Source organism: Eutrigla gurnardus (assembly GCF_963514095.1).
Source record: "Eutrigla gurnardus genome assembly, chromosome: 20".
Taxonomy (NCBI): domain Eukaryota; kingdom Metazoa; phylum Chordata; class Actinopteri; order Perciformes; family Triglidae; genus Eutrigla; species Eutrigla gurnardus.
Genome location: NC_139931.1, coordinates 14,777,285 through 14,802,085, shown reverse-complemented (window position 1 = coordinate 14,802,085; position 24,801 = coordinate 14,777,285). Strand labels below are relative to the sequence as shown.

General features: G+C 40.7%; 3 protein-coding genes across 5 annotated transcripts in view; 2 read left to right on the top strand and 1 right to left on the bottom strand.

Moving 5' to 3' along the window:
• Positions 1–407: 407 nt before the first annotated feature.
• On the top strand, positions 408–6,364 carry plbd1a (phospholipase B domain containing 1a). The gene is made up of 11 exons (XM_084036700.1): positions 408–661; positions 1,266–1,488; positions 1,597–1,680; positions 2,182–2,323; positions 2,598–2,738; positions 3,254–3,398; positions 3,917–4,117; positions 4,586–4,726; positions 4,814–4,999; positions 5,076–5,182; positions 5,314–6,364. Exons 1-11 carry the CDS (start codon positions 580–582, stop codon positions 5,488–5,490), a joined length of 1,629 nt encoding a protein of 542 aa, XP_083892826.1. The 5' UTR covers positions 408–579; the 3' UTR covers positions 5,491–6,364.
• A 1,309-nt stretch (positions 6,365–7,673) lies between these two features.
• The window catches only part of LOC311031310 (uncharacterized protein), a 55,797-nt gene continuing 38,669 nt past the window's right edge, over positions 7,674–24,801 (top strand). Inside the window, exons 1-3 of one of the 3 annotated variants that reach the window (XM_084037545.1) lie at positions 7,674–7,966; positions 8,292–8,474; positions 10,221–10,571. In XM_084037545.1, coding sequence (XP_083893671.1) covers positions 7,876–7,966; positions 8,292–8,474; positions 10,221–10,525 — 579 coding nt within the window. In that variant the 5' untranslated portion in view covers positions 7,674–7,875 and the 3' untranslated portion in view covers positions 10,526–10,571. Of the gene's footprint in view, positions 7,967–8,291; positions 8,475–10,220; positions 10,942–24,801 lie in introns of those variants that run through there. The other 2 variants (XM_084037546.1, XM_084037544.1) reach the window with 2 other exon arrangements.
• gucy2ca (guanylate cyclase 2Ca) lies at positions 11,472–22,803 on the bottom strand (the record flags this gene model as incomplete). The annotated part of the gene is made up of 27 exons (XM_084037786.1): positions 11,472–12,053; positions 12,391–12,467; positions 12,620–12,714; positions 12,811–12,909; positions 13,624–13,798; positions 13,930–14,122; positions 14,531–14,689; positions 15,008–15,099; positions 15,248–15,336; positions 15,448–15,585; positions 15,721–15,853; positions 16,146–16,232; positions 16,777–16,881; positions 17,054–17,125; positions 17,245–17,307; positions 17,619–17,712; positions 18,355–18,436; positions 18,648–18,762; positions 18,888–18,973; positions 19,934–20,075; positions 20,156–20,267; positions 20,391–20,490; positions 20,719–20,837; positions 20,935–21,153; positions 21,246–21,313; positions 21,931–22,043; positions 22,593–22,803. The coding sequence occupies 27 exons, from the start codon at positions 22,801–22,803 to the stop codon at positions 11,846–11,848; spliced, it is 3,246 nt and encodes a 1,081-aa protein (XP_083893912.1). The 3' UTR covers positions 11,472–11,845.

The following is a 24,801-nucleotide window of genomic DNA, read 5'->3' as shown; positions in this document are numbered from 1 at the left end:
CTGTCTACTTTCTCTTTTAACGGACTGCTTTTTGATGTGATCCTCTACATAAGCTCAAGGCAACTTTAACTAGCAATGTTCTGCGTAGTTTTATTTATTAATCTGGTGCAGTGTCCATGAAACTAAACTATATAATGTGATATCTTTGCGAGACCACAAATAATTAAATCTACTCGTCCTACAACGCTCGCGCCTCGCATCATGTATAAATCAAACCATGACATTGGAGTAGTGCCACAGAGCCCCAGTGGCCTAATGGATAAGGCACTGGCCTCCTAAGCCAGGGATTGTGGGTTCGAGTCCCATCTGGGGTGAAACGTTTTGCTCGGAAATTATACTGTCATAGTTTTATAGCTATTGCTATTGCTAATCTCACTTGGTTTCAAGTGTTAATAGGAAACTCGATAGTTCCCTCTCAAAGGGCACATAACGTTGTTCCCCTTTTCCTTCCGTCTGCAGGACTGTCCGCTCAGGTTGACTCGGACTTTCCCTCCGCCATATCTACGCGATCTCCTCCCCGCCGGCAGCGTCCTTAACCGATCCTCGTTCCTGTTCTGCACTAGTTTAGTTTTGAACGGCATGTACGCAGCCATGCCTTCAGTAAAGTGGTTCTATGTCTTTCTTTTATTTGTTGTGGCGACGACCTTCGTCTCTGCTGACAGTAAGTAGGTCGAGTTATTGTGAAAGCAAGTTTCTCTGATGGGTTTCTTTTTGTAGATTTAACAAATAGTGGTTCGCTGTAAGCATTGCACTCATTTTATTTACTCTCTGTCAACTGCTGTGATTTGGCCGCTTGAATAGCTCGTGTTTTCTTTACCTTAACAGGATACTTCTCCAAACTCACGACAGCTCCTGCCACTGACATGTTCTAGTTTTAACCTTCATTTTTGTATATCTATAAAATAATTTGAACATAAGCACATCTAGAAACATTTCGTATATATTATTGGAAGAAATTCAGACACGTATGGGTGGGATATTTTTAGTGAATGGGACATCTAGACAAACATGAGTGATGTCACACGTCACAAGACTCCTTAGTTGTCATGTCACCAATGCACAGTTTAGATGTTAAATAGCCAGCAAATGTTTGTTTTTTTAAAGAAATATAATTATTTGTCGATTGGTAGTTTTAGTGAAATACGACTTCACTTGTGTTCTAGGAGTTAATGTCCCCAACGCTGGTCTGCATGGCTGCTTGGAGACCCTGTAGACGTTGTATTGTTTATGTCTTTGTACTGCAACGGGGTTTGATTTCTTCTCAGAGATGACAGCAGCCACAGTGTACTGGGACCCCGACCACAAGGTCGTCCTGCTGAAGGAAGGGGTGATGGAGAAGGAGGGCGATGCATATGGGTATCTAAACGATACCCTGTCCAGCACAGGTTGGAGCATCCTAGAGATCCGTGCCGGGTATGGGCAGACCACTGAAACCGACGAGGTGACTTTCTTCCTGGCCGGCTACCTCGAAGGCTTCCTCACTGCCCAGTAAGTGTGATGAATATGCTGTCATGCTCCGTATTCCTGTAGAGACCTTTTGACTTTTGTCATTCTGATAACATACATGTCATATTCATATGTCCTCTTTCTGCCCAGACAGATGATGGACCACTACACCAACATGTATCCGCAGCTGATCAACGACCCAAAGATCCTCGGCCCAGTTCAGACTTTCATGGCGTGAGTCTGTTCTCGTTTCCTCTAAAAAAACTATAAAACCACAAAAGCAGCACCGCAGAAACATGCATCTGAGTCACACAATACTGTGACTATCTTTCACAATATCTGGCCACATATTGAAGCTCTTTCTGGAATGATATTCGCCTGCTCTTGACTAGACGTGTTCATTCCTGGCAATGGTTATATTGTAGGCCTACAACACAGAAGGAGGAGGAGAGCAGAGCAGAGATTGTTCTTTGTTGAAGTCAGAATTTCAGATTGATAACTTTGACTTTTTTGAGGGTGCGATGTTTGATTTTGAGTGGCTTAATGGGATCATATTCATTTCCATGCATAATTCCTCAGTTCAAGTCAGTTTATTCACATGTAAGTTTTGGACTTAATGTCTGCAGAATGTTTGATAATGAGCTCAGTGTTTTCTCCTTTACTTTCAAGGGTTTTACAGTAATTATTGTAATGAATAATGACAACTGAACTACAAATTGCACTTTGGGCTTGTAGGAAGCAGGACGCGTGGACCAGGGAGCAGGTGAAACTGAACAAGAGCTCTGACCCTCTGTGGAAACACGCAGGCTTCATCGTGGCTCAGATGGATGGACTGCAAGCAGGAGTTGCAGACTGGGCCAAGAAACAAGGAAAAAAGGTCACATAACATTAGTATTATCCTATCATTGCATTTTAGGTCTTGTTTATAGAAGCTGTTTTACAAGCATCGAGTGGTTTGCAACACCACCAACATGGCAATATTGTTATCCAACAATCAATTAAGCAAACATACCATTAAGCACCAGTTTAAAGTCAATAATAGATTGTTGTTGGAGCATGAGGTTAAACAGCAGCTTTTTTTTGTAAGATATTTATTTTGGATTAGTGGCTGTCTCTGACAAACAGCTGTTTATCTGGTGTCCTTCCCATAGCCGCTGTCCCTGTTTGACGTCCAGTTCCTGAATTCAGTGGGAGACCTGCTGGATCTGATCCCTGCCTTGGTCCGCACCTCCAGCCCTCCGCTCAGAAACCTCAAACTTCCAGGGATGGGACACTGCTCTGCTCTCATCAAGGTCAGAGGTTAAAACATGTTCCAGTAAGCCCTGTCACATACTCTACATAAGGAATACACACAGCGACACAGAAGTCAATGTGACCACCACCACGTCAAACATACAGGGCCTGGTGTTCCCAGAGACGCAATAGTGTAATTGTGTGTAGTAGTGCATAAACAAAGAACTCCTGCACACTCTTGTTAGTGAAAACAGTGTTTTGTTTGTTTTTAGTGTAAGAAAGAGTCATAAAATATATAGGTAGTAACGGTAACAGCAGTGGTAATAATGTACCCTCATCTCTTTCTTTATTACGTAAGAAGTATTTATTCTGCCATATTTTCTGCATTGTTGAGCACTGCCACATTTACATTCTGTGCCAGCTTTTGCAACGTTACACATAACTCCAAGTGTCTTTTCTTTTCCATGGTTTAATTCACATATCCCCATAATTCAGAGCCTGATATTTAGTTTGTCTTTGGAATTATAGCCAATCAGTCTAATTCCACTTCATCGTTTTCTGCCCATCCCCCAAGATGCTGCCCGGCTTTGAGAACCTCTTGTTTGCTCACTCCAGCTGGTACACTTACGCTGCCACAATGCGGATCTACAAACACTGGGACTTCCACATCGCTGAGCCCAACACAGCCACCGGGAAGTTGTCGTTCAGCAGCTACCCTGGTATGTAGGCTTCAGGAATGCTGCCAAGACAACAAGGACAACAGTGATATTGAAGTGCAATCACAGTTTTACACACAACCGTGGCTTGTTTGTGAAAATTGTAAGAAATGTCCTCGTATCAGCGTAGACTGCTTTGTGGGTTGCAGTTTTGAAGATGTCGGGGGGCTAAATGGAACTCATCGTTTTGGAGAAACTCAGAAATCATGACCTGGTTACTCAAGATAATCAACAGAAATTGTTGTACATCAGTTTTATTTAGGAACTATGGTTGAAAAACCTTGTTTTCCACATGAAACTGCTCAAAACAAGGTCTGTAGATTATCCTGAGTAACCCGGTCATGATTTCTTGAAAGATACATTGCTGTTAATACATTCCCATTTATTGGGGGGAAAAAAGTCATCGCAAAGACTGTTCAAAACTTGACAACTCACACCAAAACAATGGTGTCTAGATTAATCAATAGAACTACGAGGGATTGTTTGTATTTTGTGTGAAGCCTTTAAATCTTTCTCTTCAGGTTTCCTTGTGTCTCTGGATGACTTCTACCTCTTGGGTAGTGGTCTGATGATGACCCAGACCACCAACAATGTCTTCAACTCCTCCCTGTTTGACACAATCACTCCCAACAGCCTTCTGGCATGGCAGAGGGTCAGATTGGCTCACAGTTTGGCACATAGTGGAGAAGAATGGGCCAAAACCTTCTCCATGCACAACTCTGGTGGGTAATTATATATTTGTGTAGCACTCAGCACAGTTATACATTATTTTAAAAGACAGCAGTAACGTGAGGAGACATACAAGTACAACATGAACCAATAACGGTTAATTAAAGACTATATCATTAAGTGTATTGTGTCTTTAATTCATTTTGCCTTTCAGGCAGCCATTGGAATACAGTTATTTCAGCACCAAATTTAAATCTACTTGCATAGACCTGATAATAAAAGGGGAACTCCATCTATTTTACAGACCAAAATCTGGTGGGAAGGTCTCGGGAAGTATTACTGCATGAAAAAACATTTTGTGACTCCAGAGGCTGTGAAGGCTGCACGTTTGAGAAATGATGGGGAGAAAAAAAGAACCGAGCTCACCAGACCTCTGCAGCCCGCTTCTTATCTGCTTGAGGTTAGAGGCTACACCCAGTACGTACTTAACTAATACCCTATCTCTGGCTCTCCCCGTGTAGGTACCTACAACAACCAGTACATGGTGTTGGACAGGAGCAAAGTGAAGCTTGGTCAGAGTGTAGATGACGGCGCCCTGACTGTGGTGGAGCAGATCCCTGGGTTGGTGGAGTACTCTGACCAGACCCAGGCTCTGCGCAGAGGTAACAGCAGATTTGTTTTCCGGTTTTCTACTGTATTCATTTGTACTTTCGTAGAACTAGTTTTTCCTCTGCCTCTGTTTCCCACAGGTTACTGGCCGTCATACAACGTTCCTTTCCACCAGAAGATCTACACACTGAGTGGTTATGGAGAAATGTGGAAACAGTATGGAGAAGACTTCTCCTACGACCTCTGTCCCAGAGCCAAGATCTTCCGCCGTGACCAGGCTGATGTCAAGGACCTGGACTCCTTGAAGCACATCATGAGGTTTAATGGTATGTGACTCTGGCTCATTTTGTTTCTGGCTCACATTCAGGTAGTTTTCCATATCAACTGTTTGTTTGTTTTCAGATTACAAGAAGGATCCATACTCCAAGGGTGACTCCTGCAAATCTATCTGTTGCCGTGGCGACCTGATGGCACAGGGGCCTACACCGAATGGTTGCTATGACACAAAGGTAGAGTGCTGTTACCACAGTGATCTTGCATTATGGTGATAGATGCATAGGTGTATGGATAGAGGTCACATTTAAAAGCACATGCCATGTAGCTCACATGTTCTCTTGTCCTGGTGTTGTTCTACCTGCAGGTGACAGATTTCCAGATGGCTGGGGACTTCAGTGCAGAGGCAGTAAACGGACCAACGACACAGGACGGGCTCCCGCCGTTCTTTTGGGATGAATTCAGCAACATCAGCCACCAGGGTCTGCCCCAGTACTACAACTTTACCTTTGTCAAGATGCAGCCTCTTCTCTTCGAGCCATGAGGTGTGTTTGTGTTTGTATAAGGGTGACAGAGAGAGAGAGAGATTCTGTCTGTGTAATTCTTTCAGGGTAATGAATGATGAGAGTCCAAAGTTAAATTGTGTTTCTTTTGTGGTTCACACATCTGTTTACACACTGATTTCATTTAATCTTAAAGATCTCCATTGTGTTCTGTTCGGCTGCATTGCACTCCACAGGCTTGGCCACAGACACCCAGTTTTTTAAATGCAAATGCAATGAGTCCAAAGGCTCAATCACCATTGTGCTACCTCATCGGTAATAGTGGCTTAACAGATAATTAAGTTATATTAAATTAAAAGATTACTACTTTAAACTTCAGAATTGCGTCCCACCCACAAATGCTTTCTTTTTAAGTTTTTACATTTTGTGACTGACCTCCTTTACTTCCTTCCACCTGATAAAATGAGGATGTCAAACTGCCAATCAGATTTTAAATCAGTATTTTAACGGACATATGCCTCATGTCTTATTTACTTTGGTACAGTAGAAATCGGGAGTGTTTTCTTTTTACCTACAGCCATTTGTGCCTTGAACACAGCAACTTTTTATAACTTTATAAAATGCAGAATCAATGCATGAAATAATTCATCGCCTTTTAATTTGTTTTTCAAATGCTTGAATGTCTTCATGAAATGCCATAATTTCAATCATAAATGAAACAATCAGTACAATGTCATACTCAGGGCTGTTGATCTTTAGGTCTGTGATTTATGTGCATCTACTTCTTATACTGTGCGATATGAAAATATCTCATGTTTATATTTTTATACAAGCCTGTATTTCTTCTACATAATGCACATCTAGATCATGTAATCATTTCATGTGTTCATTTTTTATTAAAGTTTTACAGTTGTACCTGTACAGTCCTGTATTTAATCTTGCATAACGATGACTCCTGGCCATTGCTGCTGTCAAAAACAAGAAGTTACGGATATAATAAGATGCTGTGGAGGCCAACAGCTGCCTCTTGAGAGGATTTTGATAGGACAATTTATTGAAAGCTAATAAAATCCTTACATTTTAACTGATTACTCTACTGCATTGTCTGCATTAAAAACAGTTTTCCCATGTGCCCAAAGATTAAGTCGTTCCTCTGCAGGGGGAGACATTTTTCAAGTTCAATCTCAAAAATAAAGGATGCAGAGAGTTAGGCAGAGAATCGAATTTAGACTGTCTGGAGGTTTTAGGTTCTGTCCTACGATTCCTTATTTAAACATGTTGCACTAAGCCTTTTTAATCCCTTTTTTCAACATGCTGTTCTATGAATTTTCCTCGACATACTATACGATTTGAAACATCAGATAGATACAAATACATTTGTAGTTACATGAAATGTTATTTTGTTCAATTAAATTTTTTTTAAACTAAAAAGATTTGCCTTTCAAGCTAGCTAGCTTACCAAGCTTACCAAGCTAGCTAGCTCCACCTCTTAGGCTTACATGGATTTACCTGTTGTCTTTTTCTTCCTTGTCGGTTGATGAAGTCGAAATTGATGCGAAATCGCAACGACGCACAGTTTGAAAAAAATATATTATGGGTTCAGTTCCGCGGCAGCTGACAGACTTTTAAAGTCCAATATTTTTTTAAACATGTTATACTAAGGCTTTTTTATTACTTTTTTCGACATGCTATGACTTTTTTTTTTTAACCTTTCTTGACATAACATGACTTTTAGACAAACTAGAAAATAACATTTGCTCCACATACACTCTCTGTTTTAACTAAGTAGTAGTGTTGTGGCGGGTAGCACAGTGAGATACAGGACCAGCTTGGTAACCATAAGGTTGTGAGTTCAGTTTCTCTGCTGGGGAGACATTTTTAAAGTTCAATCTCGAAAATAAAGTATGCAAAGATGTAGGCAGAGAATCAAATTTAGACTGGCGGGTTTAGGTTCTGTCCTACGATCCATTTTTTAAACATGTTTTACCTAGCCACTTTATTACTTTTTTCGACATGCTATACTATGACTTTTTTATTATTATTTTTACAAACAACGATTTTAAACTTCAGATACAGATACAAATAATTTGTAGTTAAGTGAAAATGTTATTTTGTTCAATTTCATTTTTTTTATATTTAATCCAAACTAAATAGTACAACCTCTTTGTTTGTGAAACAAACCCACTGTATGCTCTCTCTCACCCTGCCCCCAGGGACAATGTAGTGATTCACCCTTTCCTCTGAAATGAAGGAACTGAAACGTCTGTTAGGCCTTCTGCATTCATTTCATAAATGCTCCTGTCACATCCCTCCCCTGTGTCTCACAGTTCTGTTTTCAGTTACTTTTTTTGGTTTGTGTAACAAACACACGTTTAGGGGAGGGTAACACAGCAGCAGGCCTTTACATTCCTCACCCTGCTTCAGCCATGGGCAAGGAGGACTGTTCTGCTGGGTCAAAGAAGGACAGTCTCACCGGCGCATGTATTGGAATCAAACCACAACCTAAACCGTCAACAGGTGAGTTTCACTGAACATAGATTTATTTTACCTCTTCAGTTATCCTTTCAGTTGTGAAAATCTAGTCTCAAAACCTCTTTAAGCCTCTAGACTCTGTAACTTAATTATTATTGTTATTAACTGAATTATTCCTGGTTATCTCAAACATCAGAGCTGTGTTGTCAACCACTGTAACGCAAAACATTCAGTTGATTACACCTGTGTCCAGACGCTAGATCATCAATGTACTGATTAGTCAAAAAATGACATTATTTATTTCTCTGTTGACTGTTGAGAATGTATACTATGTTTCTGTTGGGGTCATTGGTCAAGCTGTTCCCTTTAGTGCCACCCCTGGCTGATGTGGTCCAGTTGAGATCCACTTCTCCTGCTGCCCATGCCGACTCAGTGATGGTGCCGACTCCAGCTCTGTGGATATTTGTGATGCTGGCTACACTGGGGTCCATCTTGGCTCTGGCTCTGTGGTTTGTCATATACAAACGACCAACCAGACACAGCAGGACATCAGGTAAAGACGACTGGCATTGGTGATTCATATGATTTATTTCTTTTGATTTACTTTTGGATTTTTTTTTGTATTTTTTTTTTTTTTCCCCGGAGGGTTTTGTTTAAAGCTGTTTCAGAGGCTTAAGAGTGTTATTATATGAAGACACAGAAAATTGTTTCATGAAATAATAGAGTTCATTCAAAATATTGCCACCAATAAGTTATCTATGAATTTATTTGCAAATTATCAATGATGCATCCATGTTTTAACACCTGAACAGATCATTCTTATAGAAGAAGCTGCTCAAATATAGAATGCATCGTCTTATCACTCTCTTAAATATGTGTAATTGTTAATACTGTAAAAGTGTATAATTTAAACCCCAGAGATTAGATTGATATAACAGATAAAAACGAATATCTCGGGTTAAATCTTGGGTTTTTTATTATTTTATGTCAGGACAATCGGTTGTTTGCAGCATGCAGAGCCTCTGAGAGTAGTGTGGAGGAAGTGGGCTTGTAGACGTGCAGCTGATGAACTGTGACGTTCAGTAGAAACTCCACAGTTTGTGTTCACTTCTTCTCAGGCGTCCCATGGGTCAGCCTTGCTCTCTCAGCAGCTATTCTGGTTTCAACACACATCCTTTGGTTAGGCAGGAAACATTTGGTCTCACACCACCTTCAAAACACGTAAACTGACAAAAAGACACCTAGAGAGGCACTGACATCAGAATAGCCTTCACTCAGATGGATGTTGTATCCATAAAGCCAGGTATTGCTGATGTCCATGTGCATTTACTTTGGAAGACACGCTGATTCAAAGTCTTGAATTTAAAATACTGTTGCCAGTCATGTGCTCAGCCTGCCTTTATTTACAGCAACTCCTTTGAATGGCTCTTGTGCAGATGACTCTCAAATACTTGAGCCATTTTGCTTAATATAATTAATATGGCAACATGATCATAATTTAATCCTTTGGAATGCAGCTCCTGTGCAGTCTTAACCCAGTTAAATGAAAACAAAGAAATCTCAGGACTAGGGAGAAACTCGATTCACTGTATCAACAGCCTGCTTTTGTTTGTCTGTCAATAGGCCATACGGGAACACAGTGTTGTATAGAAGTAAGAACATAATTGACTTAGAAAAGAGGTGGATGCCCAGAACCTTCTAACTGCTGCACCACCATGCCACGGTTAGAACGTTCTGCATATCTGTGGTTCCTGGTCTGTTCTCTGGAGTTTGCGTGGGTTTCCTCCCAACACCAAAACATGCCCCCCCCCCCCCAGGCCTTGTGAACGCCAAATCAAATATGATAAAAACAAATGAGAAGAAGAAATCTTTACATAATAAACATTCATTACAATATATGAATGTATATTAATTTGCAGTTAGAAGCCAGACAACACTCTAGATATAATAATGTGGAATCCTAATTAAAAATCCATGTATGGAATCAAATAAAAGTACTCTTCTGAATATCGATTGGCCCTCACAATAGCTGCCTTTAAATTCAGATCATCTATTGGAAATAAATACAAGGACGTGTTTGTGATTTTGGGGGGATTTTTGTTTTTATACACTATCAGAAGAAGCCAGTCTTTCAGTAGAGGGTTCATATTTTATTATCTGCAATTGTGTTAAGTGATCAGTGCTCAGTTTCACTGCACACACATTCAGGGAAATCCTATTGCATAATATATTTAACTCAATCTGAATAATCAGTGGCATTCAAATAGTCATAATCATGTTAGTCATAATCATGTTTCAGTTGTTTCTGTTGCAGAGGACGTAGAACTGCAACAGGAGAAAACCGAACCGCCTGCCATCATCCACCCACCGCCTTCAGAAAGAAATGGTCAGGCAGAGATGTTGCAGGGAGCAGCGTGGGCCCCTTCATCCTGTCCTCACGTCCACCTGGGGGCTCAAACTGGCACAACATGGGAGGAGCGCTTTGCCGCTTGCAGGGACTCTGAGAAGCATGCTGAGACATGCAGCTTAATGAGAAAACACAGGGTCCCACTTCCTGCCACAGAGCTGGGCGGCACTGCCTTAGTTACAACTAAAACTGTGTAGGGCTGTGTGTGTGTGTGTGTGTGTGTGTGTGTGTGTGTGTGTGTGTGTGTGTGTGTGTGTGTGTGTGTGTGTGTGTGTGTGTGTGTGTGTGTGTGTGTGTGTGTGTGTGTCTGTATTCTTCAAAACCTTTCTTCATTGCATGTGCTCACTGTGATGAGTTTCCCCCCCATTATTAAATCCAAATGTTGGATATCTGTCTTTTCAGCCATGTTTTTATGGTTTTTAAATGTTTCTACTACTGTTGTTTTATTTCCCTGCACAATTTGAAGAACTATAAGTGTTATGGTGTAGAATGGCGTTCAATTATACCATGTAAGACTGTTTATATTGTTGTGTACTTTATTGTAAAGTGTTGTTAAAAGACATAAAAACGGCTCTGATCTCATGCCATATTTCAAACATCATTCAATAAAATGTAATACCAAAATCATAACAGAAATATTTCGGAAGTTCTGAAAACAAGGTAGCATTGTTGTAGTGTGAAAGAGAAATATTCTCAGATCGCTGCTATGACAAGTACTGTTTGGATATAGTTTCACTGTCTTTGCAGCAGAAAAGTCTATTTACATGGTAAATAATTTTGTCAAACTTTCTCAATCAATAAGCTGACTGCAGGCAACGTATAAACAGAAACGGAGAACTATTCTAACAGAACCGTAAGTACAGTGTTTTTAATAGATATAAAAGGAGGCCTCCCACTCTAAAATCCATGTAGTGGTGAAGTGTGTCTCTATCTTTGAGTCATTGTGGACGAGGCAGGAGTAGGCAAAGGTTATCTGTTACAAATTACAAAAAGGCATAAGCCTCACTATTTTTATTTGAAACATTTTACAAGAAAAATCTACCCAAAACAGTTCTAGGTCAAATTTACATCTATTAAAAGTGGAAAAATGGCACACTTTGGCGCCACCAAGTGAAAGTATCAAAATATAAACAGAAATCGCCTGTGTTTGCTACTCTTTAGGCCAGTCTGTTTACAACACACCTATAATAAAACATTTGTGAACATGTGTCAGTCCCACAAAATAAAAGAGGAGGGGCCTTATTTACACATATGAGGGAGGATTTTCCTTTTCACAAATAACTGACGAATAAACAGCTAATTTTATGTGGCAAGGGTAAATCATCAAAGGGGAAAGAGAGAACTGAAAACCTGTTGCTGAGATGATCATCATTACATCAACGCACAAGTCTCACTTTCAATCTGCCTGTTCTGAGCCGCCGTCACCTCAGGAACCCCAGCGGTGCTGATTCAGACAGGCCCAGGACGATATGGCACACTTCTATAACGTCTACGTGATGTAGTAAAAGCTCCTCTCATCACAGGTAGGTACTGGGGTTGTCAGTGACAGCAAGGTGGAAGTACTCTGGTGGGCTGCTCCGCTGCAGGCTGCTGTTGGTCTCCCTCCAGCGGACTTTGGTGGACAGGGTCTTCCTGTTTTTGAAGCCCTCGCTCCCAACTCCACGGTTCTCCAGACTGGACACGATCATCTCTGCCAGGTCCTGCCGGAGCCGCTGGAAGTTCTCCCTGAGGCAGCAATGTGAGGGTTATTTTGGACTGGATGTGGGTGGTAGAATTTACAATTTCTGCTTAAATTCAGAAGTAAGTCATACATTAGGGTGGGTATTAATTACATGAGCACAACTCTTTGCTTCATTAAATAAAGATCATATATAAATGAATGTATGCACTAAATTACAATGAACTGTGTCCCATTTCTACCACGCTTTTATTTGTATTAATGGTGAGCTGGAGGGAATTATTGGGATTTGGATGCCAGAGAGTGTATCTTTCAGCATTAGTGGATGATAAAGTCTCACATGATGTGTTCACATGAGAGTAAGATAGATGAGGTTTCACTCACGCTGTTGGTGGTGTCGGCAGGTTGTATTTCCCCCCAGTCACTCCTGTTAACCAGTAGGTCATCTCTTTGCCTTTCCCCTTTGGGTCACACACACACACACACGCACGCACACACACACACACACACACACACACACACACACACACACACACACAGGAATCAGAGTTGTTATTAACAGTTTACATTTGGATTGATGAGTACATAAAAAGCCAAAGCAAACCCAGCTGACCTTCAGGAACGTTTCTCCTCTTTTTTCATACTCAAACTTGCAATCTGTCCTCTGCAGGATGTTGATGGTGGACTGGCTGACATGAATTCTCAGAGCTGGAAAGACGACATGAATGTGAGTCAAACCCTCAGCTCTCCTAAGATCACAAACTGCTTGTGTTGTGACTGTGTTAAAGGTGTGTGGTCTGTTACGTAGGCCCGTGGACTCCATGCGTGATGTGGTGTTGACTGTATCTCCGAAAAGACAGTAGCGAGGCATCTTGTTCCCCACCACTCCTGCTGCACACGGTCCTACACACAAATACACACAAACAAGTACTAATATATTATTTTGAATTTGAATTCAGTTCAATCAATCAAAAACAATTTGCAATAATTTGACTTTTATCTTTGACTAATCATTTATATTATTGTTTTTTTTTGTAGTTAAAGTGTTGGTGTTTGAAAGTTATGTTCACATCCATAACCGTTATCATCGACACACACTATGTTTTGTAAGTCTTTCCCACAGACATGTGAAGACATGTTCTCATTTAAGAGAATGTGGTGTGGAGTAAATGGGAATAATATAATGTACTGGTGGCTGAGAAAACTGGAAAAGTGAGTTTAAAATCGATTTAAGTAGGAACTACTTAGTAATTACTCTAGAAATTTAAAGTAGCAATAAAAACTTTTAAAACATTGAAATAACTGCTTTGAGGCAAAGAGACTTTTGCTGTTTACATTTGACTCATCTCTGTAAATTTGTCACATATTATGATGCCTGCAGGATCAAATTATTTATTTATTTTATTTATTTATTTGTTTATTTCGGGCATGTACATTAAATCATCATCACACATATTGCTCACACAGTAAGCAATATGTGTGATGAACTAATTAATGTTAGTTCTGCACTTTCATGTGACAAATACAATCTATTACCAGAAAATATACAAATGTTATGTTTTAAGGCAAGAAGAACAAGGGTGAAATAAAATAAGACAAAATCATCATTTCTGTTACCTGAATGCACACCTATACGGATCCAGAGAGGGATGCCAGGCAAGTGCTGCAACTCAAACGTCCCTACAAATGCCAGGATGTCGAGGGCCATATGGGCAATGTCCACTGCATGTCGGTCGCCATTGCGTTTGGGTAAACCTGATGCAACCATGTACGCATCGCCTATAGTCTCAACCTGAGAGACAATGGATGAATGGCTTGATTAATACATTTCATATACATTATCTCTAATCAGTACAAAAATACAACTAAAACAGCAGTAACATCCTGGCTGACGACCACGTAACCTTCACCACTGGGCTGTACCTTGTAAACATCATGGTGGTCAAGGATGCTGTCAAAGTTCTTGTATATGTCGTTGAGCATGTCCACCACCTCCATGGGGGTGCTGTAGTGGCAGAGGGTGGTGAATCCCACGATGTCGCTGAAATAGATGGACACCTCCTCAAACAGCTCCGGTTCCACTCTGCCCGTCTCCTTCAGAGAACGCACCACCGGGCTGATGGATGCAGGGAGAGTAGAGAAAAATGACGTGAACAGATGGATCCTCATGAAATTAACATTAGGGTCAGTTACATTTAGGCTAAAGGAATAGACAGTATGAACATGCAAAGCGTTTTGGCATTTCAGCTGCTTCATGCTCCACTGTGTTAACCAACCAGTTGCTAATGTTCATGATCATACTGGATTTATCAGTGATTTTTCACTACAAACAGTACCCTTTAATGGGCAATGACAGGGATTACAGCCGCTGCCTGCTAAAAACTGAGGGGAACTGCAGAATCACGTGATCATTATTTATGGGCTTGTCAGTACGAGCCTTTTTTATCACATTTGATCCATTGTAAAAATTAAAAAAACATGTTTTCAGCTGCCTTCCCTAACTCAGAATACAGTAAAAACCTACCCAGGAAGTAGCATAAAGTTGAGCTGATCAGCTCGGTCCCTCTCAGCTTTGTACAAAGAGGTTCTCTCCTCCACGAGACGCTCCAGAGTCCTGGAGTACATCTGCAGGCGACGGATCAGGTTGTCCATGTATGTCTCGCTGTCTTGGTTATGCAGGTTACTGTTTCAAAGGAAAACAAGATAACACTGTTTATATCATCAAATTAATAAATCATCATGTGGGAGAACAGCGCAGCAGGAATTATCTCAATAAACAGGATCAAATATACTGGAGGGCCAAAAGTATGTGGATATCGTGTTTTTTTTATAGTTTTGGCACTTAATTATAGGAAACCTTATTGCAGTGACATTAACTTGACTGGCCTGTACTCAACTAATGGGTGCAATGTTCTGGTGTCCACGTATTTTATTTGGGCGCTCACTTACTGTATATTTGGACATGAAGTGTGTAAGTGAAATAATTTAAAGCCAAACGTACCTGAAAATTTTACCCAGAGTTAACTCTATTTTCTTAAAATCCGGCCTTCTTTCTGGGTCTTCATCCCAGCTGTTTTTTATCAGCATGAACATCTGTTTAAACACATAATTATACACGAGCAAAGTGAGAAAAAGAGGGAGGGATTTTCACTCTGTTGAGTCCGAGCAGCTTTATTTTATAATCCATCATTCTCAGTGTGTGTAACTGTCACAGCAAATGCTTGTTTGGTGTCTGTTTTACCTCAATCTCTCTTTCTGATGCACCGTCAAAGTTGAGGTCAGGTCTGAAGACGCTCAACCCACTAGGATACTGCACTCTGTGGATCTTCTCTGGGGAATAGATAACGTTGAGATAATACATGAGAGCAGGACTGTGACACAGTCAGTGTTGTTTGTGTTATTGTATCGCAGGTTAATGGTATGCAGATCCTCCAGGCCTACCTGCAGGATCAGAGCAGTACTGTGTGTAGAACGGGGTCCGCCTCATGACGATCTCATGAGCAATGATGGCGTAGCTGTAGACGTCGCCTTTTTGAGACACACCATCTTTACGAAGATGCTCCGGGGCCGTCCACACGTCTGAGAGGAGGAAGAGGAGGAGGACGAGAGGAGAGGAGAGGAGAGGAGAGGAGAGGAGAGGAGAGGAGAGGAGAGGATGACTCTGTTCTCAGTGTTTAGATCAAACATGGAATGATGATGGAAAACGAGCCTAACCTCTGCCTGGCCTCAGGATAGTGTGACAGCCAAAGTCAGTTATCTTGACCACCATGCGGTTGTCAACCACACAGTTGGTGGACTTGAGGCGACCATGGACCTCAATGTTACTGGAGTGGAGATACGACATGCCCTGTATAGATATATGAAGGATGGGTTTACAGAGTTGACTTCATTGCTTGTCTCGTTTTGAAATGCACTCTGAGGGAGGATGAATAAAACACACTGAGCAAATTGTTTATCTGACATATATAAAAAATAATGGCCATGTCCATTGGGAGAATACTGCTGAATTTATATAAATATTGCAAAATGAACATAAATCCTTGAGTGTCAGAATGTGATGTAGAATTCATATTTTAAAAACGTATAAATACGTGACATACTCACACAAAAAAGTCCTTTGCTAAAAGTGCAAACAATACCTTTGCTATGTCATACATGACAGATATCTTGAACTCCATGTCCATGAAGGTTTCATCTGGGTATGAGATCCTGTCATTCAGAATATACTGAGGGAACAGATGAAGAAGTTCACATTTTATTATGCGTACATGGAACTGTGAAACACTGGTGTGTGTGTGTGTGTGTGTGTGTGTGTGTGTGTGTGTGTGTGTGTGTGTGTGTGTGTGTGTGTGTGTGTGTGTGTGTGTGTGTGTGTGTGTGTCACTACGTGCATTCAAACACATACTATTAGTGCTCTTTAAACTAAAAATCACAAACTACGTTGTAAACATCATGGTGGTCAAGTATGCTGTCATTAAGCATGTCAACCACCCAACATCCAAATGTGTTATTTTAATAATATTTTAATAAAATAAATGTGTTTTTTTATTATTTTGCATGTGGATCCAGATCTGCATTTGATAATAATAAGACTATCTTGGGAAACATGTTACACGTATTTAAGTCAAGTAGAAGTCAACCATAGACATTCATGATAAAATGGTGAAAAAAGGTTCCAATGTTGATCAAATTTGTGAATCTGCAGAAAAGAATGACTGACTTATTCGAGCTGAATGTGATATGCAGGGAAAGTGAAAGGAAAGCTCTTACCCTGAGGGATCCCCTCTGACAGAGCTCAAACACTCCAAACACACCGTACTCAAACTTCACCGTGCCGTAGAACTTGGTCAGGTTGTAGTAATCTATACGCAGCAGCTGAAACATGCAGAGATGGGGGTCAGGAGGTCGTGACAGGAGGGGGTCAGAGACATGGATGTATTACAAAGACAGAAGTAACTCCTAAACGGGCTGAGTTTTTCCATTTAAACGCATGTCGGCAAAGACTTTTGTAAACTTGACATGAAAGCACAATACAGTGGTTCCTTACAGTGTTCAGCTCAATTCTCTGGTCCTCTGTGAAATCTCCATCTGCATGTTTCAGCTCTTTCAGGATTACAGGCTGAAAAATACAAAAAAAACACTACCGAGTGAAAATAAGTAATCTGATCATTCCCATCTCTTTGTTATTTTTACGACTCAATACTAAATCTGAATTTTTGGAACTTGGAATATTGGTACCTTCTTGTCATAGCGGCCTCGATGATTGAAGAATGTGCTGTCCTTCCTCTTATCGTCATCAATCTGTCACACAGATGCACAAAAATTTAAACATACATCCAGCATTCTGTTGCACTGATGAATGCTGTTCAGTGTGGCTGTGAATCAAAGTGTGGAAAACGATGAAAATATGAAAATATCAACAGGCTAGACATGACTGACCAGAAAATCGGTTAGTGAGCCCAGTTTACATTTTACTTATTAGTAGCCTACATGACAAAAAGTGTGAACGAGCAGCTAAGCTCTGCAAATAACAGGCCTACAACTCTATAGTCATTACAAACAAGGTCAAACTTATCTTCGTAAAGTGACACTTGATTGATGAGGGGATTTACCTTTAGAGATACCTCCTTCTCATCCAGTGGACCAATCAGAAGAGGGCTGATGTGAGACCACCTCTTCTGCATAAGACGCTCTTTCCTGTTCTGCCTAACATTATGCACACATAGACAAGAACACAGTAAATCAGGGATGCATCAATACTGATATTGCATATCAGCCCGATATTGACTCAAATAGCTGAATTTGGGTATCGGTGACAAAAACCTAATCTGGTATTGGATCATGTTTATGTTAAAGTCAGGCCTGATGTTGCCATTTACTCATTTTAACTGATCCCAGTCACTTCCACCCAGTAAGGCATACAGCCTATTAAACACTGGTATCGGATCCACACTTGGTATCACTCGATACCCAAAGCCCAGGTATCAGTATCAATATAGGGAATAGAAAAGGTCAGGTTGGTGCATCCTTACAGTAAATACATACATCATGAGCGCAGGAGATATTCGTGGGATAACTCTTTTGCTTTCAGAGAGCCTCCAATCCCACTACATTTGTACGTCACAATGACCAAATTTATATGTGGAGGAAGCGCTCATTCAAGGTATTTCCCGAGTTTCAATTAAAACCAGCTTTTGTTGTTCTAACATAAAAAATAATTTATCATCACAGTTTACACATTTTTTTTTCTTTTTTTTGTCGTTGTTTTCTTTGTCTTGTCAAAATCAGCTTTAGGTCTATTTTTGCTGAAGTTCTCCATGTAGGATATGTGATACCGCTGCTGTTTACCTGTAGAAGATGAGAGCGATGGCTGTCACCACGACAACACTGAGACTCAGCACGATCACAATCACATCATGCACATCTAAGCCTGGAAACACAGACACACAGAAACACACACACACACACACACACACACACAAGATGAATGGGAGCTAAAATCACAAGTCACAAATCCCAGAGAAAACCGTGGTGTTTGGTGTTTTGGTGTGTGTGTGTGTGTGTGTGTGTGTGTATGTGTGTGTGTGTGTGTGTGTGTGTGTGTGTGTGTGTGTGTGTGTGTGTGTGTGTGTGTGTGTTACCATCAGTGTTTTCTGGCACGTCAGGAGGCAGACGACCATTCCAGGGCAGGGCAGGGTTTGTGTTTATCGTTACAGTTTTATTTTGTGATGTGTCAAACACTAACAGGGTTTCGTACTGGAGGGAGAGAGAGAGAGAGAGAGAGAGAGAGAGAGAGAGAGAGAGACAGAGAGACAGAGAGGCAAAGTATAAACAGATGTTCACATTGACTGTGCTACCTGCTGAATCAAAAATAGTCTCACCTTGCCAGTGACAGTTGATGTGTAAATCATAGAGAAGTTAACATCTCTGTCACCGTACTCATCGAGCACATAGTGTCCTCCCATGCCTGCTCGACACAAACACACGTAAATACACACACAACAATAACAACAACAAACAAGAAAGCATTTTTTATTTCCTGGCACATGTCTATTGCCGAATGCGGAACATCTGCAAACATAATGAGTAGCCTTTATGTATTTGGTCTGAAAAATGTCATATTAATAAAATATTATTTAGTCAGGAATTTGAATTGTGACTACAAGTAAGCCTGTGTGAGAGAACAAAAAATATGCAATTTGTGTCTTGTATAATTAAAGGATAGCATTGGTGTTTTTCACCTGACCCTGTTTCCCCATGTGTCTGTGTCTAAGTGACTAATGTGAAAAACATGTGTTTGAAGTGGTCCAGTATTGAGAAAGAATGCTGCAGCCGTCAGCTGCTTAACAGGCTGCGATCCACCAAAAGTTCTTATTTTGCCACTTTTAAGATAACACTTAGCTGCACTTTGTGTACCCCAACACAACAAACTCTGACAACACCAACACTCACTCACGTTTCAACCATATTCTGGCAACAAGTCATGTGATTTAATTACAAAGGAAAAGCCAATAGAGGGATCTCAGTAGGATCCTTTCCATAATGTTGTCAGACTCTTAAAACAGTATCATCTAAACCTGTCAGTGGCAGAAACAAGCACTAATATGGAGGTAAATTGACGGTGAGGAGTTGCCCAAGGTATTTACATTGCACCCCATCATCTGCCATCTGCCTTCCCTCAATACTGAAAAACTTTATTAAAATGTCCCAATTCATCACTTAGACACAAATTATGGGGAAAATACAGTTCATGTTGGAAAATACCAAAGGTAGCAAAGTTTGCTTTGCAAAAGATGTCACATTGCCAGACCTCCAACCCATGACACTCATGAAGGCAACCAAGCAAATTTCACAGGTTGGAGCATCCTTGTTCACAGAATGTTCAAATCATCTACTGACTGCTAACCTTGAGTAAGATCATACGCACCATCAAAGGAGACGTTTACAAAAGGGTTGTCACTCAGAGAGGAATCATAGGACCGGTTACGTCGCTGACTGAGCATCTTCTCTCTGAGCACTTTGCCAAACAGCAGCGCTCCATCGTGATACCCGGCCACATAGTCATTTATCTGCCCATTAGATAAGATGATGAATTAAAAGTCAAACAAGGCCTGTATCCCGACACAGTTTTGGTTAAGATGACGCTCACCGTGTCGTTGTATGTTGAGTTTGATCCAGAGTCGTAGTTCCTCTGTGGCAGAGTGACCACCAGTACATTCTGCATGTCCTTGCTGGATGTTGTGTTGATATAATACTCAGGGCTGAAGGAAGGTAAAGGGTGAACTTCTATACATTCAAATAGTCACTTTGCTTGAGGTCTTGTATTCTGATTTCTTAATGGTGACAGCGTCGGAGCAAAACGATGAAATCATAGACAGGCTTACTTGTAAATATCGATTAGAATGAACATAATGTCCTCGTCAATCTCGACAGCGTTAGCCTTTATTTGAACAACGTCATCAGGGGTCCCACATATGATGAAAACTGAAACAGAAAATCGAAGCAGACAAAATAAAAGCTCTGTAGCATTTCAGTGCACTGCTATGCACATGGTTTTGACCTAGTCTGGCATCCTGTTGCCTCCATGCAAACCAATGTTGTTCAGATCGACATAATCACTTGGATTTCAGGATTTGTTGAATGATGACACAGTTCAGGGAGAAACGCTTAATGCACTGAGATGGAACTCAAACAAACAAGAAAGCTACTCACTGTTACTGTATCTTTTCTTATTGGTGAGTGCCTTCTTCAGATCTTCCTCCCCACGCAGCATCTCTCTGTTTCGATTCTTGGCAAAGCTGGAAGAGGGTGCTTCCAACGCGTTGATGTACCTGAGGCAAAAGCAGAGATCAAACAATGAAGTGACTCATGCTGTAGAATGAAGAGAGAAGAGGTCAATCAGGTGAATTGCAGCCTGTGTTGTCTCACCAGAAGCAATCCTCAGGTGGGTTGGTGGACCTCTTGTAGACATAGACCTGCTTCCAAACATCCTTAAATGGCAAGGCTTCCTTTATAAAGTTGAAGAAAAAGTCTGAGATTTTGCGCGCTGGAGGCAGAATTCGGGTCAGTTTGGGCTTATAGTCACACGAGAGTCCAAAGCTCCCAGCAGAGATGATGGGAATGCTCACGTTCGGGCCAATTTCATCACTGGAGTAGTGAACGAAGGCGGGAATGAAAAGGGAAAATGAGTCAGTTGTTTGGTGCAGATTATTTAATAAAAAAAACAGAGACATACTCACTCCACCAACTGGAAGGTGGCATAAGTGCAGGAAGGCCCCAGCATGACGCAACCAAGATCACCCTTATTCTGCAGAAAGATTACAGAAACAGTTTGTAGTTCTTCTGTCATCACAGAGACATTATAAGTCAACAGAGGGTGCATTCTATTTTTGCTCTATTTCGGCTGCTATTGGTGGAGATATTTGCATCTCTGCCCCCTACTACTGTAACCCTGCAATCGTGATGCTGTTGGTGCAAAGCGGTTGATCAGTGACTGGAGGGGCTGACAGCAACAAGCAAAGGCCTTTTCTGTTCAAGTATTTGATGATTGACATTTCCTAAAGTGTAATCTAGGGATATTAAACCACAAAAGGGAACCAGTAAACCACAGCTTCCAGTACGAGCAAAGACGAACTTCATATTTGGAATCTTGTCACTGTTAACAGTAGCTCAATTATTTTACACTGAGATTTTTGAAATCTCATATGAGAACAAAGATAAGAGGTAATCACAGGACAGGAGATTCTGGTTCTGGTTCTCACATCCATGTCAGGAAGTTCTGTAAGTAAGTGGTCTGCGCTGCATCTCGGTGCCTCTTAAACTAAACTTTTTTATTCCCACAACACCATTGATCAATTGACCTTAACGTGTGCTCATAAAGAAAAACTTTAAATACTCGTTAGGCACATTTTTGACCAGACTCACATGCAGCATCTTGAGTATCGCCACTCCCTCACAGCTGCTGCTCCCACAGCCCTGCCGCTTGTACACAGTGGTGCTAAACCCGTTGTAGTTAGCCGTCAACGTGAAGTCTAAACCTGCAGTCATGGAAAGAAGATAAGAGTTATTAATGCCAAAAACGAAATTATTAATTTATTTGGGCTGTTAAGATTAGATTAGACTGACTTTATAGCCAACTGGTGTTACATTTACAGCAGCAGCAAGAAAAAAACAAAACAATATATAACAAATCATTTTTTTTTAATCCATCAAAAATAAATCAATGTATGTTGAAAATCAATGCTTCAATGTAAAAAAAATAAATATTTTGAAATTATATTTTAATTCTGTATTCTTCTTACTCACCAGGATGCAGAGAAACTAGTTCATACATTTCTCATCAGCCATCTTGACTTGTAGTTCTCTATTTTAGTTTTCTAGAAGTCTATTAATCGCCTCATAAAATGTACATTGGCTTCATCTGACAGCCAGGATTCATTGCTAAATTATCACGTTTAATTAACTTAGGTTTTTAAAAACAATTTGTTTTTTAATGGCTGCTGTAAAATAATTTGTTTTCAGATTTTATCAAATTATTGTTGTCTGTCAGGTCCATTCAGCCTAATTTAGGAAGAATCAGTCCATACCATTGTTAATGTTCTCCTGCCTGTCCTCTTCAATGGCTTGTCTCACTGCCGCCTCAACATACGGTCGACTCCACCCATACGTGTTGTCCTCCAGCAGCACGACATTCATAGTGTATGTGTGGTTCCATGACAAACAGTCTTCCAGCATCTTGTTGGCGACCACTGACACTATAAACACTCCCAGAAAAGGCAAAATGGGTGAGATGTTCATCTTGTTCTTTGAAATGTTCCCCTCAGAATTTTGTGACTTTTACCACAGTTCCTACATGTCAAAAAATAAAAAAATCCGTGTTCAGATAAACAGGAGGCTGAAGGCAGGTTTTACATCCGTCTACCTGAACAGATCCTCTCCATTGACGACGAAGTCCAGGTGAACAGGACTCGTCGGTGACTAAGCAGAAGTCACGTTGTCTCTTGAATCACCGTCCAACATCCAGATAAGAGAAGAAAATAACCTTTCGTCTGAGATCCGCCACCCAGCCACGCTTAGAAACAAATGCAGTCTTCAACGGTTGTTCCCCCGGTGAAAGCCTTAGATCAATAATCCTCCACCTTGTTACGGTCTGGTCTACCTGTCCTCCATACGTTAATGAACAACAGTCAAGTGACAGTCGGGGTAGCAGACAGAGGGAGGGCAGGGCAGGAAAGTCTCTCACACTCCATCTGGGTTGACGCCTCACCCTGAAACTTATTGAGATCATAATTCATGCTGTTTGTAAACACAAAGTTGAGGACTGCCTCCACTCCTGCTTGAATAACATCAAAGATTATTCCCATATTTCTGCAGTGACCAGTCAGTCCATTATAGGCTGAAATAAGTGTGGTAATAAAACACCAGTTTCTTTGCCAGCTTTGTTGACAATAGCTCATCAATAGTTCTCATTTCTCGTAGAACGGCAACAAGAAAACAAGTACATTGACAGTGGAATCAGTTTGACTAATATTTTGCCTTTTTTTTACACAATCTTGTTTGTTCTGAAGACTCTTTGTTCGAAGCAGAGGTGGGGGGTAGCTTGCGGAGTGAGAGGGGCAAAGGTCACAGGGGGCAATAAAAGTGAAGGCTTGTGTGGAGCTGATAAATATTGTCTGCTATAAAAGCAGGGTGGATTAAGCCTGTAAAAGTCTTGGTTAAACTGCTCATAAACCAGTGTCACCTCATTTTGAGAAAGAGCTTTAATCCTTACAAAACCAAATAAAAAGTGTACGCGTACAAACAGAAATATTTCTGGTGCTCAACATTGCACCTGCTGGTGAAGTTGAAACAGTCGGGACTGTAAGCTTAAACACATCAGGGGTGTGAGGGTGGGGGGCTGCCACGCTGAAGGCTCTGTCCCTAAAGGTGCTCAACAGAACTCTTTCCAGTACAGTGCATCATCACTCAGCTTCCTGTCTGGCCGCCACCTTACAGGGTCGTAAATGTCAAATACACACATGCATGACGTGGTAATAGCACGGTTGACTTGGGGTACACGGCCATTAAGTCCCATTAGGGATTCATGTGAAGAGGCTTTCCATCTCAACACACCCTGGCGTATTATCAGGCAGAGGAAATGGAAATGTGTTAAGAGGAACAAGTCTCTTTGTTTTATTGTCTCATCGTGGCTGTTTAATGGCAACTGAACACTGTTAACATGGCATTTATTGTTAGTCTGAGCAAACACACATATGAAAGAGGAGGATTGGGGTAACACGTAACACATAAGCATAACCTCAAATTAGCCTTTAGAGAACATATTTCTCACCTCCTCTACCCAAAACAAACTCAGACAATTATTAAACCCAGTGAACTATATTTCAGCAAGTTTCCACAGACGCAATATATGCCAGGCTGAATAACAGAGTTATAAAATGATGCATATGACATGTGGAATTCAATATTTATTGTTGCCATAAATCAGAGCCCACTTGAATTTGATTGCTTCACTCAATGCACATGTAATATATGAGAACAAGCAGATACAGTATAGTATATAGTATAGGTGTTATATATTATTATACTGTCAAACCTGAGAGGAATTATTTTATTATTATTATTCTGAGGAATTAACATTTTTTCCTTTTTGAGTGATAAAGTCTGTCATTTCAATTGCTTATGGACTGAAATGATTTTTATATTAACAATCAGTAAAAACATTGACAAAACATCATGTTTGTTGATAAACTGTTTTATCTGGACTGTTGGACATTTCATTTTCATCTCATTCCAAAA